General features: G+C 45.1%; 1 protein-coding gene across 3 annotated transcripts in view; it reads left to right on the top strand.

The window, feature by feature from the left end:
* ppp1r16a (protein phosphatase 1, regulatory subunit 16A) overlaps window positions 1–17,894 on the top strand; it is a 116,101-nt gene that overhangs the window by 73,193 nt on the left and 25,014 nt on the right. For all 3 annotated transcript variants that reach the window (XM_072254303.1, XM_072254305.1, XM_072254306.1), the window contains 3 exons: window positions 8,166–8,311; window positions 12,297–12,400; window positions 13,550–13,674. In XM_072254303.1, coding sequence (XP_072110404.1) covers window positions 8,166–8,311; window positions 12,297–12,400; window positions 13,550–13,674 — 375 coding nt within the window. The remainder of the gene's footprint in view (window positions 1–8,165; window positions 8,312–12,296; window positions 12,401–13,549; window positions 13,675–17,894) is intronic.

Genomic DNA, 17,894 nt, shown 5'->3' with positions numbered 1-17,894 from the left:
CTCCAAGCTGATGTGCAGGATTGATCAACAGTAACCGAAATGTTTGGTTGAAGTTATTGCTGTACAAGGGAGTCACACCAGTTACTGAAAGCAAAGTTTCACATGCTTTTTCCAACAAATATATGTAATATTGGATAATTTTTCTCAGTACATAAATGAACAAGTATCACGTTTTTTGTGTTATTTATTTAATGGGATTCTCTCTATCTAGTCTTAGCACTTGCGTGAAGATCTGATCATACTTTAGGTCATATTTATGCAGAAACAGAGAAAATTCTCAAGGTTCACAAACTTTCTAGCACCACTGTACCTTTTTTGTCCTCGTCAAATAACCTCGAAACAGAGACACCACTATCTCATCTCTCAGGCACACATCTGTGCACATCTCCAGATGATCAGCACATTACAAAGTGACACCAGTTTGTCTTACAATCTTCCACTTGTGTTTCACATCTTGGCAGGCACCAAGGAGAATCAAATTTATATTGGAACATAGTAGAGTGTCCCACAGGAAGAGGACCTTCGGCCCACATTGTGCCAAACCAATTAAATTAGTAATGAAATGGCTGAATAAACTAATCTCTTCTGCCAACACAATACTCATAGTCATACTTTATTGATCGCGGGGGAAATTGGTTTTCGTTACAGTTGCACCATAAATAATAAATAGTAATAAAACCATAAATAGTTAAATAGTAATATGTAAATTATGCCAGTAAATAAGTCCAGGACCAGCCTATTGGCTCAGGGTGTCTGACCCTCCAAGGGAGAAGTTGTAAAGTTTAATGGCCACAGGCAGGAATGACTTCCTATGACGCTCTGTGTTGCATCTCGGTGGAATGAGAGTCTCTGGCTGAATGTACTCCTGTGCCCACCCAGTACATTATGTAGTGGATGGGAGACATTGTCCAAGATGGCATGCAACTTGGACAGCATCCTCTTTTCAGACACCACCGTCAGAGAGTCCAGTTCCATTCCCACAACATCACTGGCCTTACGAATGAGTTTGTTGATTCTGTTGGTGTCTGCTACCCTCAGCCAGCTGCCCCAGCACACAACAGCAAACATGATAGCACTGGCCACCACAGACTCGTAGAACATCCTCAGCATCGTCCGACAGATGTTAAAGGACCTCAGTCTCCTCAGGAAATAGAGGCGGCTCTGACCCTTCTTGTAGACAGCCTCAGTGTTCTTTGACCAGTTCAGTTTATTGTTAATATCTATATCCCTCCATTTTCCTCACATACATGTGCCTATCTAAATGTCAGCACCAAATGGCTGGTGCTGGATTCCAAGAGGGCAAATTTCTAGAGTGCCTACAAGATGGCTGAATGTCCAAGGTTACAATTTATATCGGAGGGATAGGAAGGTAGGCACGGGGTGGTGTGGCTCTACTGGTGAAGAATGGCATCAAATCAGTAGAAAGAGAGGACATAGGATCGGAAGATGTTGAGTCCTCATGGGTTGAGATAGGAAACTGTAAGGGTAAAAGGAAGTTGATGGCAGTTACATACAGGCCTCCCAACAGTGACTGGGAGATGGACCACAGGTTACAACAGGAAATACAAAAGGCAAGTCAAAAGGGCAACGTTACGGTAGTCATGGGAGATTTTAACGTGCAGGTCGATTGGGAAAATCAGGTTGGTAATGGATCTCAAGAGAGTGAGATTGTTGAATGCCTAAGAGATAGCTTTTTAGAGCACTTTGTCATTGAGCCTACTAGGGGATCAGCTATACTGGATTGGGTGCTATGTAATGAACCGGAGGCAATTAGGAGCTTACAGTAAAAGAATCCTTAGGAACCAGTGATCACAATATAATTGAGTTCAACTTGAAACCTGATAGGGAGAAAGTAAAGTCTGACGTAGCAGGATTTCAGTAGAGTAAGGGAAATTACAGTGGTATAAGAGAGGAGTTGGCCGAAGTAAATTGGAAGGAGCTGCTGGCAGGGATGTCAGCAGAGCAGCAATGGCATGAGTTTCTGGGAAAAATGAGGAAGGTGCAGGACTGTGTATTCCAAAAATGAAGAAATACTCAAATGATAAAACAGTACAACCATGGCTGACAAGGGAAGTCAAAGCTATTATAAAAGCAAAAGAAAGGGCATATAACAAAGCAAAAATTAGTGGGAAGATAGAGGATTGGGAAGTTAGGAAAAAAATGAAATATAGAAACATAGAAACATAGAAAATAGGTGCAGGAGTAGGCCATTCGGCCCTTCGAGCCTGCACCGCCATTTATTATGATCATGGCTGATCATCCAACTCAGAACCCCGCCCCAGCCTTCCCTCCATACCCCCTGACCCCCGTAGCCACAAGGGCCATATCTAACTCCCTCTTAAATATAGCCAATGAACTGGCCTCAACTGTTTCCTGTGGCAGAGAATTCCACAGATTCACCACTCTCTGTGTGAAGAAGTTTTTCCTAATCTCGGTCCTAAAAGGCTTCCCCCTTATCCTCAAACTGTGACCCCTCGTTCTGGACTTCCCCAACATCGGGAACAATCTTCCTGCATCGAGCCTGTCCAATCCCTTTAGGATCTTATACGTTTCAATCAGATCTCCCCTCAATCTTCTAAATTCCAACGAGTACAAGCCCAGTTCATCCAGTCTTTCTTCATATGAAAGTCCTGCCATCCCAGGAATCAATCTGGTGAACCTTTTCTGTACTCCCTCTATGGCAAGGATGTCTTTCCTCAGATTAGGGGACCAAAACTGCACACAATACTCCAGGTGTGGTCTTACCAAGGCCTGGTACAACTGCAGTAGTACCTCCCTGCTCCTGTACTCAAATCCTCTCGCTATAAGTGCCAGCATACCATTCGCCTTTTTCACCGCCTGCTGTACCTGCATGCCCACTTTCAATGACTGGTGTATAATGACACCCAGGTCTCGTTGCACCTCCCCTTTTCCTAATCGGCCACCATTCAGATAATAATCTGTTTTCCTATTTTTGCCACCAAAGTGGATAACTTCACATTTATCCACATTAAATTGCATCTGCCATGAATTTGCCCACTCACCCAACCTATCCAAGTCACCCTGCATCCTCTTAGCATCCTCCTCACAGCTAACACTGCCACCCAGCTTCGTGTCATCCGCAAACTTGGAGATGCTGCATTTAATTCCCTCATCCAAGTCATTAATATATATTGTAAACAACTGGGGTCCCAGCACTGAGCCTTGCGGTACCCCACTAGTCACCGCCTGCCATTCTGAAAAGGTCCCGTTTATTCCCACTCTTTGCTTCCTGTCTGCTAACCAACTCTCCACCCACACCAATACCTTACCCCCAATACCGTGTGCTTTAAGTTTGCACACTAATCTCCTGTGTGGGACCTTGTCAAAAGCCTTCTGAAAATCCAAATATACCACATCCACTGGTTCTCCCCTATCCACTCTACTAGTTACATCCTCAAAAAATTCTATGAGATTCGTCAGACATGATTTTCCTTTCACAAATCCATGCTGACTTTGTCCGATCATTTCACCGCTTTCCAAATGTGCTGTTATCACATCCTTGATAACTGACTCCAGCAGTTTCCCCACCACCGACGTTAGGCTAACCGGTCTATAATTCCCCGGTTTCTCTCTCCCTCCTTTTTTAAAAAGTGGAGTTACATTAGCCACCCTCCAATCCTCAGGAACTAGTCCAGAATCTAACGAGTTTTGAAAAATTATCACTAATGCATCCACTATTTCTTGGGCTACTTCCTTAAGCACCCTGGGATGCAGACCATCTGGCCCTGGGGATTTATCTGCCTTCAATCCCTTCAATTTACCTAACACCACTTCCTTACTAACATGTATTTCGCTCAGTTCCTCCATCTCACTGGACCCTCTGTCCCCTACTATTTCTGGAAGATTATTTATGTCCTCCTTAGTGAAGACAGGACCAAAGTAATTATTCAATTGGTCTGCCATGTCCTTGCTCCCCATAATCAATTCACCTGTTTCTGTCTGCAGGGGACCTACATTTGTCTTTACCAGTCTTTTCCTTTTTACATATCTATAAAAGCTTTTACAGTCCATTTTTATGTTCCCTGCCAGTTTTCTCTCATAATCTTTTTTCCCCTTCCTAATTAAGCCCTTTGTCCTCCTCTGCTGAACTTTGAATTTCTCCCAGTCCTCAGGTGAGCCACTTTCTCTGGCTAATTTGTATGCTTCTTCTTTGGAATTGATACTATCCCTAATTTCTCTTGTCAGCCACGGGTGCACTACCTTCCTTGATTTATTCTTTTGCCAAACTGGGATGAACATTTGTTGCAGTTCATCCATGCAACCTTTAAATGCTTGCCATTGCATATCCACCGTCAGTCCTTTAAGTGTCATTTGCCAGTCTATCTTGGCTAATTCACGTCTCATACCTTCAAAGTTACCCCTCTTTAAGTTCAGAACCTTTGTTTCTGAATTAACTATGTCACTTTCCATCTTAATGAAGAATTCCACCATATTATGGTCACTCTTACCCAAGGGGCCTCTCACGACAAGATTGCTAATTAACCCTTCCTCATTGCTCAAAACCCAGTCCAGAATAGCCTGCTCTCTAGTCGGTTCCTCGACATGTTGGTTCAAAAAACCATCCCGCATACATTCCAAGAAATCCTCTTCCTCAGCACCTTTACCAATTTGGTTCACCCAATCTACATGTAGATTGAAGTCACCCATTATAACTGCTGTTCCTTTATTGCACACATTTCTAATTTCCTGTTTAATACCATCTCCGACCTCACTACTACTGTTAGGTGGCCTGTACACAACTCCCACCAGCGTCTTCTGCCCCTTAGTGTTATGCAGCTCTACCCATATCGATTCCACATCTTCCCGGCTTATGTCCTTCCTTTCTATTGTGTTAATCTCTTCTTTGACCAGCAACGCCACCCCACCTCCCCTTCCTTCATCTCTATCCCTCCTGAATATTGAATATCCCTGAACGTTGAGCTCCCATCCCTGGTCACCCTGGAGCCATGTCTCTGTGATCCCAACTATATCATAATCATTAATAACAATCTGCACTTTCAATTCATCCACCTTATTACGAATGCTCCTTGCATTGACACACAAAACCTTCAGGCGCTCTTTTACAACTCTCTTAGCCCTTATACAATTATGCTGAAAAGTGGCCCTTTTTAATGCTTGCCCTGGATTTGTCGGCCTGCCACTTTTACTTTTCTCCATAGTATTTTTTGTTTCTACCCTCATTTTACACCCCTCTGCCTCTCTGCACTGGTTCCCATCCCCCTGTAGTGAACTAACCTCCTCACACCTAGCCTCTTTAATTTGATTCCCACCCCCCAACCATTCTAGCTTAAAGTCACCTCAGTAGCCCTCGCTAATCTCCCTGCCAGGATATTGGTCCCCCTAGGATTCAAGTGCAACCCATCCAATATGAAAGCAAACTAGCAAATAATATTAAAGTGGATAGTAAAAGTTTTTTCAAGTATGTTAAAAATAAAAGAGAAATGAGAATGAATATAGGACCGCTAGAAAATGAGGCAGGAGAAATAATAACAGGGGACAAGGAGATGGCTGATGAACTAAATGAGTATTTTGCGTCAGTCGTCACTTTGGAAGGCACTAGCAGTATGCCTGATGTTGTAGTGTGTGAAGGACGGGAAGTGGGTGCAGTTACTGTTACAAGAGAGAAGGTGCTCAAAAAACTGAAAGCCCTAAAGGTACTAACGTCACCCAGACCAGGTGAACTGCACCCTAGAGTTCTGAAAGAGGTAATGTTAGAGATTGCGGTGGCGTTAGAAATGATCTTTCAAAAATCATTGGACTCCGGCGTGGTGCCAGAGGACTGGGAAATTGCAAATGTCACTCTACCCTTTAAGATAGTTAGCCTGACCTCAGTGGTTGGGAGGATGTTGAAGTCAGTTGTTAAGGATGGAATACTTGATGACACAGGAGAAGATAGTACAAAGTCACCATGGTTTCCTTAAGGGAAAATCCTGCCTGACAAATCTGTTGGAATTCTTTGAGGAGATTACAAGTAGGATAGATAAAGGGGATGCAGTGGATGTATATCTGGACTTTCAGAAGGTCTTTGACAAGATGCCACACATGAGGCTGCTGACCAAGTTAAGAGCCCATGGCATTACAGGAAAGTTTCTAACGTTGTTAGAGCATTAGCTGATTGATAGGAGGCAGCGAGTGGGAATAAAATGATCCTTTTCTGGTTGGCTGCCAGTGGTGTTCTGCAGGGATCGGTGTTAGGACCACTTCTTTTTATGCTGTATATAAATGATTTGGATGATAGAGTAGATGGGTTTGTTGCCAAGTTTGCAGATGATACGGAGATTGGTGGAGGGGCAGGCAGTGTTGAGGAAACAGGTAGGATGCAGAAGGACTTAGATAGATTAGGAGAATGGGCAAGAAAGTGGCAAATGAAATACAGTGTTGGAAAATGCATGGCCATGCACTTTGATAATAGAAATAAATGTGCAGACTATTTTCTAAATAGGGAGAAAATCCAGGAATCTGAGATGCAAAGGGACTTGGGAGTCCTTGTGCAGAACACCCTGGAGGTTAACTTGCAGGTTGAGTCGGTGGTGAGGAAGGCAAATGCTGTGTTAGCATTCATTTCAAGAGGTCCAGAGTATAAGAGCAGGTTTGTGATGCTGAGGCTTTATAAGACACTGGTGAGGCCTCACCTTGAGTATTGTGAACAGTTTTGGGCCCCTCATCTTAGAAAAGATGTGCTGACATTGGAGAGGGTCCAGAGCAGGTTCACAAGGATGATTCCAGGAATGAAAGGGTTATCATACGAAGAATGTTTGATGGCTCTGGGTCTGTACTCGCTGGAATTCAGAAGGATGAGGGGGGATCTCATTGAAACATTTCAATGTTGAAAGGCCTAGACAGAGTAGATGTGAAAAGGATGTTTTCCATGGTCTAGGACAAGAGGGCACAGCCTCAGGATAGAGGGGCGCCCTTTCAAAACAGAGTTGCAGAGAAATTTCTTTAGCCAAAGGGTGCTGAATTTGTGGAATTTGTTGCCACATGCAGCTGTGGAGGCCAGGTTGTTGGGTGTATTTAAGGCAGAGATTGATAGGTTCTTGATTGGACATGGCATCAAAGGTTCTTGATTGGACATGGAGGAAGTCGGGAAATGGGGTTGAGGAGGAGAACAAAAGGATCAGCCATGATTGAATGGCAGAGCCGACTCCATGGGCCATATGGCCTAATTCTGCTGCTATGTCTTATGGTCTTATGGCTTTTGGAGCAGCGTGTGGTTGAGCCCAATGAAGGATCAGCTATTCTGGATTTGGTGTTGTGCAATGAACCACAATTGATTAGAGCACTTAAGGTAAAAGAACCCTAAGGGGAAAGTGACCATAATAGGATCAAATTCACCCTGAAATTTCAGAAGTAGAAGCTGAAGTCAGATGCATCAGTATTACAGTGGAGTAAAGGGAATTACAGAGGTATGAGAGGAGTTGGCCGGAATTGATTGGAAAAGAACACTGGCAGGGATGACAGCAGCAATGGCTGGGATTTCTGGAAACAATTTGGAAGACCCAGGATATATACATCCCAAACAGGGAGAAGTATTCTAAAGGAAAAATGACGCAACCAATGCTAACAAGAGACGTCAAAGCCAACATAAAAACCAAAGAAAGGATGAATAGGAAAGCAAAAATTGGTAGAACGTTAGATGATTGGAAGCTTTCAAATACCAACCAGAAGGCAACTCAAAAAGTCATTAAGAAGGTAAAGATGGAATATGAAAGGATTCTTTTCACGTTATGTGTTAATGATTTGGATGATGGAATATGAAAGGATTCTTTTCACGTTATGTGTTAATGATTTGGATGATGGAATATGAAAGGATTCTTTTCACGTTATGTGTTAATGATTTGGATGATGGAATATGAAAGGATTCTTTTCACGTTATGTGTTAATGATTTGGATGATGGAATATGAAAGGATTCTTTTCACGTTATGTGTTAATGATTTGGATGATGGAATTGATGGCTTTATGACCAAGATGCTAATTTGAGTGTATTCTATTATTATAAATTACTATGATTGCACATTTAGACAGAGACGTAATGTAAAGATTTTTACTCCTCCTGTATGTGAAGGATGTAAGAAATAAAGTCAGTTCAATTTCATGACATATGACAGTACTTTTAAACCTGATTCTGATTCTGATCTTGCAGTGCTGCATCGATGACTATGGAGAGATCGTGAAGCTTTTGCTGGAAGCTGGAGCCAGCGTCAATGCGTGTGACAGTGAAGTGTGGACTCCGCTGCACGCAGCTGCCACCTGCGGACACCTACACCTGGTGCAGCAACTGATTCAACAGTTACGTAGTGTGCCTTCCTACACCCTGAGAACCGGTGGTGGGTGGGGGGTGGCTGTTCAGGTGCTTACGGGGTGCTGGGGAGAGCGGCAGTGACATCCAGCTCCTTCTGAACCCTGCCCTCAGTTAGAACACTGCCACTGGGTATACGAACCAGGCTGTCACGTTTCATGTCACACTTGCGAGAATCATGTGCAGTTCTGGTCACCCTGGTTCCGTAAGGCTGTCATACTCTTGGGGAGGTAGTGGGGATAAGCTCCTACTGCTGATTAAATGTTCCCAATGGCATGTGTCTCAAATAGCCTCTGACATTCAAGTCCAGCTCCTGGCCTTCACGTGTGGCTCAGCTACTAAGCCCAGCAGAACAGTTTCTACTGGCAGGAGAAGGGGCAAAGGTGGGTCACTGGCACCTTAAAACCAGTCGCTTCAGGCAGATGGGCTCGTCGCCTGTGGTTGATGGCTCATCCAGGAGAAGGAAAACTCTGATTTCAAACCACTTCCAAAGAGGTTCATAAAAATGATTCCAGGACTGAACAGCTTTTCAGATGAGGAGTATTTGATGGCTCCAGGCCTGTACTCACTGGAATTCAGGAAAATGAGTGGTGACCTGATTGAAATCCATCAATTGTTGAAAGGCCTCAACAGAGTATAAGTGGAGAGGATGTTTCCAATGGTGGGAGAGTCTAAGACCAGAGGACTCAGCCTCAGAATAGAGTGACATCCTCTTAAAATGGAGTTGAGGAGGAATTTCTTCAGTCAGAGAGTGGTGAATCTTTTCCATTCCCATAGGCAACTGTGGAGGCCAATTCATTTGGTGTATTTAAGGCAGAGGTGGATAGGTCTTTGATTGTCAGGACATGAAGGGATACGAGGAGAAGGCAGGAGATTGGGACTGTGAGGAAAATTAGATCAGCCATGATGAAATGGCAGAGCAGACTCAATGCACAAATGGCCTTATTCTGCTTCTGTATCTTATGGTCTTATTACATGAAAGGTGCAGAGGATTTGGAGAGGGTGCAGAAGAGGTTCACCAGGAAGCTGGTAGCTTGTGCTATTGTTTTCTCTGGAGCATCAGAGACTGAGGGGAGACCTGACAGAAGTTTATAAAGTGATAAGATGTGTGGATAGGGTAGAGAGAATAGTTAGACCTACTGAATATTGAAATACCGGATGTGGAGTGAATTTCCTATAGTGGGGGAGTCTAGGACCAGAGGGCACAGCCTTAAAAATAAAGGGACATCCCTATAGAACGGATAGAACAGAGATGAGGAATTTCTTTAACTAGGGGGCAGTGAATCTATGGAATTCATTGCCACAGAAAGCTGTAGAGGCCAAGATATTGGGTACATTTAAAGTGGAGGTTGATAGGTTTTTGATTAATCAGGACGTCAAAGATTGCGGGGAGAAGGCAGGAGAATGGGATAATAAATCAGCCCTAATGGAATGACGGAGCAGACTCGATGGGCTGAATGGCCTAACCTTTCTGCTGCTGTATGTCTGATGGTGAGATTGCACTTGTGAATACTGTGTGCAGTTCTGCTCATGCCCATTACTGGAAGGGTTTGGAGGCTTTGGAGAGGGTGCAGAAGCTGGTAGTTTAAGAGGCTAGACAAACTTGAGTTGTTCTCTGTGGAGCGTCGGAGGCTGACGGGAGATCTGAGAGAGAGTTATAGAATTATGGGAGGCATAGTAAGAGTAGAGCTTTCTCCAGGGTCCAAATGTTTAATACTAGAGAACATAGCTTTAAGGTGGGGGCGGAGTTCAAAATAGATGTGTGGGGCAAGTTATTCTACACCCGGAGTAGTGGACGTAGAAACAATGCTGATGTTTAATATGGGTTTAGGCAGATACAAGTTTAGGTTTAGATAGGGTTTAGGTTTTATATTGCTATATTTATACTCTATTCTTGGTTGGTGCAACTATAACGAAACCCAATTTCCTTCGGGATCAATAAAGTATGTCTATCTATCTATACATGAACAGGCAGGGAACAGGGATGTGGATCATTTTCATGCAGTTGGGTTTACGTTGATGCTGGGCACCATAGCAGTTAGCGTGGCACGATTACAGCTCGGGGCACTTGGAGTTTGCAGTTCAATTCCTGCATCCTCTGTAAGCAAGTTTGTATGTTTCTTTCCTGTAGCGCATGGATTTCCTCTGGTTGCTCCAGCTTCCTCCCACAGTCCAAACATGTTCTGGTAGTTAAAAAGCAGAAAACCTGGAGCACAATACAGGCCCTTCGGCCCACAAAGCTGTGCCGAACATGTCCTTACCCTAGAACTACCTAGGCTTACCCATAGCCCTCTATTTTTCTAAGCTCCATGTGCTTATCCAGGAGTCTCTTAAAAGACCCTATCGTATCTGCCTCCACCACCATCGCCGGCAGCCCATTCTACACACTCACCACTCTTTGCGTAAAAAACTTACCCCAGACATCTCCTCTGTACCTACTTCCAAGCACCTTAAAACTGTGCCCTCTCATGCTAGCCATTTCTACCCTGGGAAAAAGCCTCTGACTATCCACACAATCAATGCCTCTCATTATCTTATACACCTCTATCAGGTCACCTCTCATCCTCCACCGCTCCAAGGAGAAAAGGCTGAGTTCATTCAACCTATTCTCGTAAGGCATGCTCCCCAATCCAGGCAACATCCTTGTAAATCTCCTCTGCACCCTTCCTATGGTTTCCATATCCGTCCTGTAGTGAGGCGACCAGAACTGAGCACAGTACTCCAAGTGGGGTCTGACCAGGGTCCTATATAGCTGCAACATTACCTCTCAGCTCTTAAACTCAATCCCACGATTGATGAAGGCCAATGCACCATATGCCTTCTTAACCACAGAGTCAACCTGCGCAGCTGCTTCGAGCGCCCTATGGACTTGGACCCCAAGATCCCTCTGATCCTCCACACTGCCAACAGTCTTACCATTAATGCTATATTCTGCCATCATATTTCACCTACCAAAATGAACCACCTCACAGTTACCTGGGTTGAGCTCCATCTGCCACTTCCTCAGCCCAGTTTTGCATCCTAGTAATGTCCCATTGTAACCTCTGGTAGCCCGCCACACTATCTACAACACCCCCAACCTTTGTGCCATTAGCAAATTTACTAACCCATCCCTCCACTTCCTCATCCAGATCATCTATAAAAATCATGAAGAGTAGGGGTCCCAGAACAGATCCCTGAGGCACACCACTGGTCCCCGACCTCCATGCAGAATATAACCCATCTACAACCACTCTTTGCCTTCTGTGGGCAAGCCAGTTCTGGATCCACAAAGCAATGTCCCCTTGGATTTCATGCCTCCTTACTTTCTCAATAAGCCTTGCATGGGGCACCTTATCAAATACCTTGCTGAAATCCATATACACTACATCTACTGCTCTTCCTTCATCAATGTGTTTGGTCACATCCTAAATTGGTTAATTGGTCATTGTAAATTGTCCTGTGATTAGGCTAGGGTTAAGTAGGTGGGTTGCTGGGCGGTGTGGCTGGAAGGGCTGGAAATGTCTGTTCCCCGCTGGAACGCCCCAAGCTGTATCGCAGTGGACCGACCACTATGCTATTGTACCACCCGAATGCCCTAAGTGTCCCTAATGTATCTGTCTCTCCCACCACCCGTTTCCATGCACTCACCAGTCTCTGTGTGGGGGGGGAAAAAACTTACCTCTGACGTTTCGCCCCCCCCCCCCCCCCGTACCTTCCTCCAATCACTGTAAAGTTATGCCCCCTGGTATTAGCCGTTTCCACCACAGGAAAAAGTCACTGGCTGTCCACTTGATCTATGCCTCCAACCATCTTAACATTTACTGCCTTGTGTTGCTGTGTATCACTCTACATTGGGTCAGTGACACACTGTCCGGTCTGGGTGGCTGCTGTAGGGGGTGACCCTGTACTGTGGGGCGGGGTTTTCTCAGCAGTACCAGTTGGACATGGAATTCACACTCTGCATGCCCTAACGGTGAACTCTTTCCTCTCCAGTGGCGCTGACCTCCTGGCTGTAAATGCTGATGGCAATATGCCCTATGACTTGTGTGAGGACGAGGTAACTTTGGACTGCATCGAAAATGCAATGGCTCAACAAGGTAGGTGTGTACGAGGCTAGCTGTGTGTTTATTTTCTGGAGGGTAACAGATTAAGGATGAGCTTTAATTGTCACGTGTACATTGAAGCAGTGAAATGCATCAGAACTGAGGTTTAATATGACTGGCGTATAGTATGTGGTGAAATTTGAAGATTCTGATTCTGTAAAGATCAACTTTATTTGTCACATGTGCATTGAAACAGACAGTGAAATGTGTCATTTTGTGTCACGGATCAACACAGTCCTGAGGGCAGCCCACAAGTGTCCATAAGATATAGGAGCACAATTAGGCCTTTCAGCCCATCGAGTCTGCTCTGCCATTCCATCATGGCTGATTTATTATCTCTCTCAACCCTATTCTCCTGCCTTCTCTCTGTAACTTTTAACACCTTGACTAATCAACAACCGATCAACCTCCACTTAAAATGCATCCTAGCCTCCAGATACCTCTGGCATTGAATTCCACAGAATCACTACCCTCTAGCTAAAAAAATTCCTCCTCATCTCCATTCTAAATGGACGACCCTCCATTCTGAGGCCATGCTGTCTGATCCCAGGCTCCCCCACTATAGGAAACATCCACTCTATTGAGGCCTTTCACTATTCCATAGGTTTCAGTGAGATTTCCATCAAACACTCAAACATAATCAAACACAAACATAGATTGATTGTATGTTTATAAAGTGAAACTAGGTACAGGAGTGTCTGTAGATAGGTGACTCTGACTGAAGTTGATATAGTTGTGGTGGTTGGGGGTGTGGAGGGGTGGGTTAGTGGGTGGAGATGTTGATCAGCCTTACTGTTTGGGGAAAGGAACTGTTTTTGAGTGTGGTGGTCCTGGCGTGGATGCTATGCAGCCTCTTCCCTGATGGGAGTGGGACAAACAGTCCATGAGCAGGGTGTGTGGGATCCTTCTTGATGTAACTGGTCCTTTTCTCCACCTTTCTGTGTCCATGTCCTTGATGGTGGGTAGGCTTTGTGTTAACCTGTGTACGTAAGAGCCCAAGGTGGAGTATAACCTGCTGAGCGAAGCAGAGACAAAAAGACACTATTTACGCATCTGTTACGCGTAGCTCTCCCTGCTGTGTATTCTGTGTTCCAGTTGGAGCGGTCATCTTGTGAGCTGACCTGTGTTGGAACTACTTTCTAGGTGTCACTCAAGAGAAAATTGACGAGTGTCGCATGGCCACCGAAAGATGGATGACCAACGATATCAGGATGCTGGTGGAGTCCCAGGCAGACCTGAATCATCAGAATGAACTTGGTGCTTGTCTGGTACGTCCCTGCAGCTCTTGTACATTTCTGCCCCTCTTCTTCATCATCTGGACATTGTTTCCCTCAACAGAACACCCTGTCAAGTGTAGGGGTGGAGGCAGATACGTTAGAGACATAGAAGAGATTCTAAGAGAGAAATAAATATGGAGAGTTATATAGGAGGGAAGGGTTAGATTGATCTTGGAGTAGGTTAAAAGGTTGGCACAACATCTCAGGCCAAAGTGCCCATACTGTTCTATGATCTTATGTTCAGTGAAGGTGATTGGAGGAAAGAATTGAGGTAATTGCACAGAGAGTGGTGGGTGTGTGGAATGCGATGCCAGGCATGGTGGTAGAGGCAGCTAGGCTCATAGAATCACAGAAGGAGACCCTTCGGCCCATCTAGTCTGTGCCAAACCATTTAAACTGCCTACTCACATCAACCTACACCTGGACCACCGCCCTCCAGATCCCTACCATCAATGCACCTATTCAAACTTCTCTTAAATGTTGAAATCGAACTCACATGGACCACTTGCGCTTCACATGCTCATCACCCACAGAGTGAAGGTGTTCCCCCTCATGTTCCTCTGAAACATTTCACCTTTCATCCTTAACCTATGACCTCTGGTTGTAGTCCCATAAGATATAAGAACAGAATTAGGCCATTTGGTTCGTTGAATCTGCTGTGCCATCTCATCACGACTGATCCAATTTTCATTTCAGCCCCAAACTCCTACCTTCTCCCCGATTCCCTTCATGCCCTGACCAATCTAGAATCTACCAACTTCTGCCTGTGCCAAAGCATTCCACAGATTCATCACTCTCTGGCAAAAGAAATTCCTCCTCATCTCCGTTCTGAAAGGACGCCCCTCTATTCTGAGGCTGTGTCCTCTGGTCCTCAACTTTCTTACCATGAGGTCCTGCTTCTCAACTTTCTTCCTAACTCTCTGTACCCTGTTTTCAGGATCTCCTCCCTTTTCCTACCTATGTCGTTGATACCAATATGTACCACAATCTCTGGCTGTTCACCCTCCCACTTCAAGATATTGTAGATGCCATCAGAAGTCTCTTGGACCCTGGCACCTGGGAGGCAAAGTACCATCCATGTTTCTTTCCTGTTTCCACAGAATCGCCTGTCTGACTCCCTAACTATAGAGTCCCATATCACTGCTGCCATCCTCTTCCTTTCCCTACCCTTCCAAGCCACAGTGCCAGAGGCGCGGCCACTGTTGCTTCCCCCAGGTCGACTGTCGCCCTCCCCCCCTCCAATGGTACTCAGACAGGAGTACTTATTGTTAAGAGGGACAGCCACAGGGGTACCCTCTGATATCTGATTCTTGCCCTTCCCTGACTGTCACCCACTTATTTGTCTCTCCAGGCCCCGGTGTGACTACTTGCCTATAGCTCCTTTCTGTCACTTCCTCTCTTTCCCTGACCTGACGAAGGTCATCGAGCTGCAACTCCAGTTCCCTAACGTGATCCCTAAGGAACTGCAGCTCAACGCACCTGGTGCAGATGTGGTCATCCGGGAGGCTGGGAGTCTCCCGGACATCCCACATCCGATACCCAGTACAGAACACCGGCCTCACAGACATACTTCACACCTCGCCTTGACCCGTTACCACGAAAGCCCCGTTGAGGCAAAGCCCTCCTACTGTGTCTACCTCTACTCTGTCGCCCGCTCTATAAAGCTGTCTTCTTTTTAAATCTTCCCACCGGTCCAACTCGCTGACATCCATCCATGTGTACAGTCATGCCTCAATCAAATCACTGAGATGGGGTGGAGTTTGTTAGATGTGTTCAAGAAGGTTTCCTGACACGATATGTAGATAAGCTTACAAGAGGAGAGACTGTACTTGATCTGGTATTGGGAAATAAACTGAGAGGTAATGTTACAGCTGTATAGGAGCCTGGTCAGACCCCATTTGGAGTACTGTGCACGGTTTAGGTCGCCTCACTACAGGAAGGATGTGGAAACCATAGAAAGAGTGCAGAGGAGATTTACAAGGATGTTGCCTGGATTGGGGAGCATGTCTGATGAGAATAAGTTGAGTGAACTCGGCCTTTTGTCCTTGGAGCAGTGGAGATGAGAGGTGACCTGATAGAAGTATAAGATGATGAGAGGCATTGATCATGTGGATAGTCAGAGGCTTTTTCCCAGGACTGAAATGGCTAGCACGAGAGGGCACAGTTTTAAGGTGCTTGGAAGTAGGTACAGAGGAGATGTCAGGGGTAAATTTTTTACGCAGAGAGTGGTGAGGACGTAGAATGGGCTGCCGGCGATGGTGGTGGAGGCAGACACGATAGGGTCTTTTAAGAGACTCCTGGATAGGTACTTGGAGCTTGGAAAAATAGAGGGCTATGGGTAACCCTAGGTAATTTATAAAGTAAGTACATGTTCAGCACAGCATTGTGGACCGAAGGGCCTATATTGTGCTGTAGGTTTTCTATGTTTCTAATAAACCCCTTGCTCTAGGGAGATGCCAGTCAGCTTTGGGGAAATAAAACCTCCCATCACAACAACCCTGTTATTCTCCTTGTCTGCTCAGGCAACCTGAAGCCTTCTTTTAGCTGTCCTGATTCCTTTGTTAAGTGTTCTCTCGCATTTCTAATACTTCATAAGCATCTCATTTTTTCTTATCTGCCTGTACTTACCATGTACCTTCTTTTTCTCTTAAGCAGGGCTTCAATGTCTCTTGAAAACCAAGATTTTGTACACCTGGTATCTTTACCATTTTTTCTCACAGGCACATACAAGCTTTGTACTCTCAAAATTGCACTTTTGAATGCCTCCCACTCCTCAGTGTGATACATTCGGGACTTTTTAGACACTGTTAGATAGACACATGGATGATAGAAAAACAGAGGGCTATTTGGGAGGGAAGGTTAGATTGATCTTGCAGGAGGTTAAAAGCTTGGCACAACATGGGCCGAAAGGCCTGCACTGTGCTGTACTCTTCAAATGTTCCAAAGAGACTGGTTCCTACCAGTGTTCAGTTCAGCTGCAGCTTGTACTTGGATAACCTGACCACTGTCTGGACTGTCACTAATCTGAGCATCTTTAATTCCCCCATCTTTCTTGCAACTGATTTCCTTTTAGACTGGGTATAAAGTTGGAGTGGTGTCCTAGCTTTTCAGAACACCTTGGGCATCAGCCTTTCATGTGGCACTTTATCAAGTACCTGTTGGAAACATAGAAAACCTACAGCACAATACAGGCCCTTTTGGCCTTTGAAGTTGTGCCAAACATGTCCCTACCTTAGAAATTACTAGGGTTACCCATAGCCCTCTATTTTTCTAAGCTCCATGTACCTATCCAAAAGTCTCTTAAAAGACCCTATTGTATCCACCTCCATCATAGTTGCTGGCAGCCCATTCCACACACTCACCACTCTCTATGTAAAAAAACTTACCCTGACATCTCCTTTGTACCTACTCCCCAGCACCTTAAACCTGTGTCCTCTTGTGGCAACCATTTCAGCCCTGGGAAAAAGCCTCTGACTATCCCCACGATCAATGCCTCTCATTATCTTATTCACCTCTCATCCTCCGTCGCTCCAAGGAGAAAAGGCCGAGTCAACCTGTTTTCATCAGGCATGCTCCCCAATCCAGGCAACATCCTTGTAAGTCTCCTCTGCACCCTTTCTATGGCTTCCACATCCTTCCTGTAGTGAGGCAACCAGAACTGAGCACAGTACTCCAAGTGGGGTCTGACCAGGGTCCTATATAGCTGCAACATTACCTCTCGGCTCCTAAATTCAATTCCACGATTAATGAAGGCCTATATACCGTATGCTTTCTTAACCACAGAGTCAACCTGCGCAGCTGCTTTGAGCGTCCTATGGACTTGGACCCCAAGATCCCTCTGATCCTCCACACTGCCAAGAGTATTACCATTAATACTATGTTCCGCCATCATATTTGACCTACCAAAATGAACCACTTCACACTTATCTGTGTTGAACTCCATCTGCCACTTCTCAGCCCAGTTTTGCATCCTATCAATGTCTCGCTGTAACCTCTGACAGCTCTCCACACTATCCACAACACCCCCAACCTTTGTGTCATCAGCAAATTTACTAACCCATCCCTCCACTTCCTCATCCAGATCATTTATAAAAATCACGAAGAGTAAGGGTCCCAGAACAGATCCCTGAGGCACACCACTGGTCCCCGACCTCCATGCAGAATATGACCCATCTAAAACCACTCTTTGCCTTCTGTGGGCAATACAGTTC

Source organism: Mobula birostris, chromosome 3 (assembly GCF_030028105.1).
Source record: "Mobula birostris isolate sMobBir1 chromosome 3, sMobBir1.hap1, whole genome shotgun sequence".
Taxonomy (NCBI): Eukaryota; Metazoa; Chordata; class Chondrichthyes; order Myliobatiformes; family Myliobatidae; genus Mobula; species Mobula birostris.
Note: the sequence above shows the minus strand (reverse complement) of the source record. Positions and strands in the feature narration are given on the sequence as shown.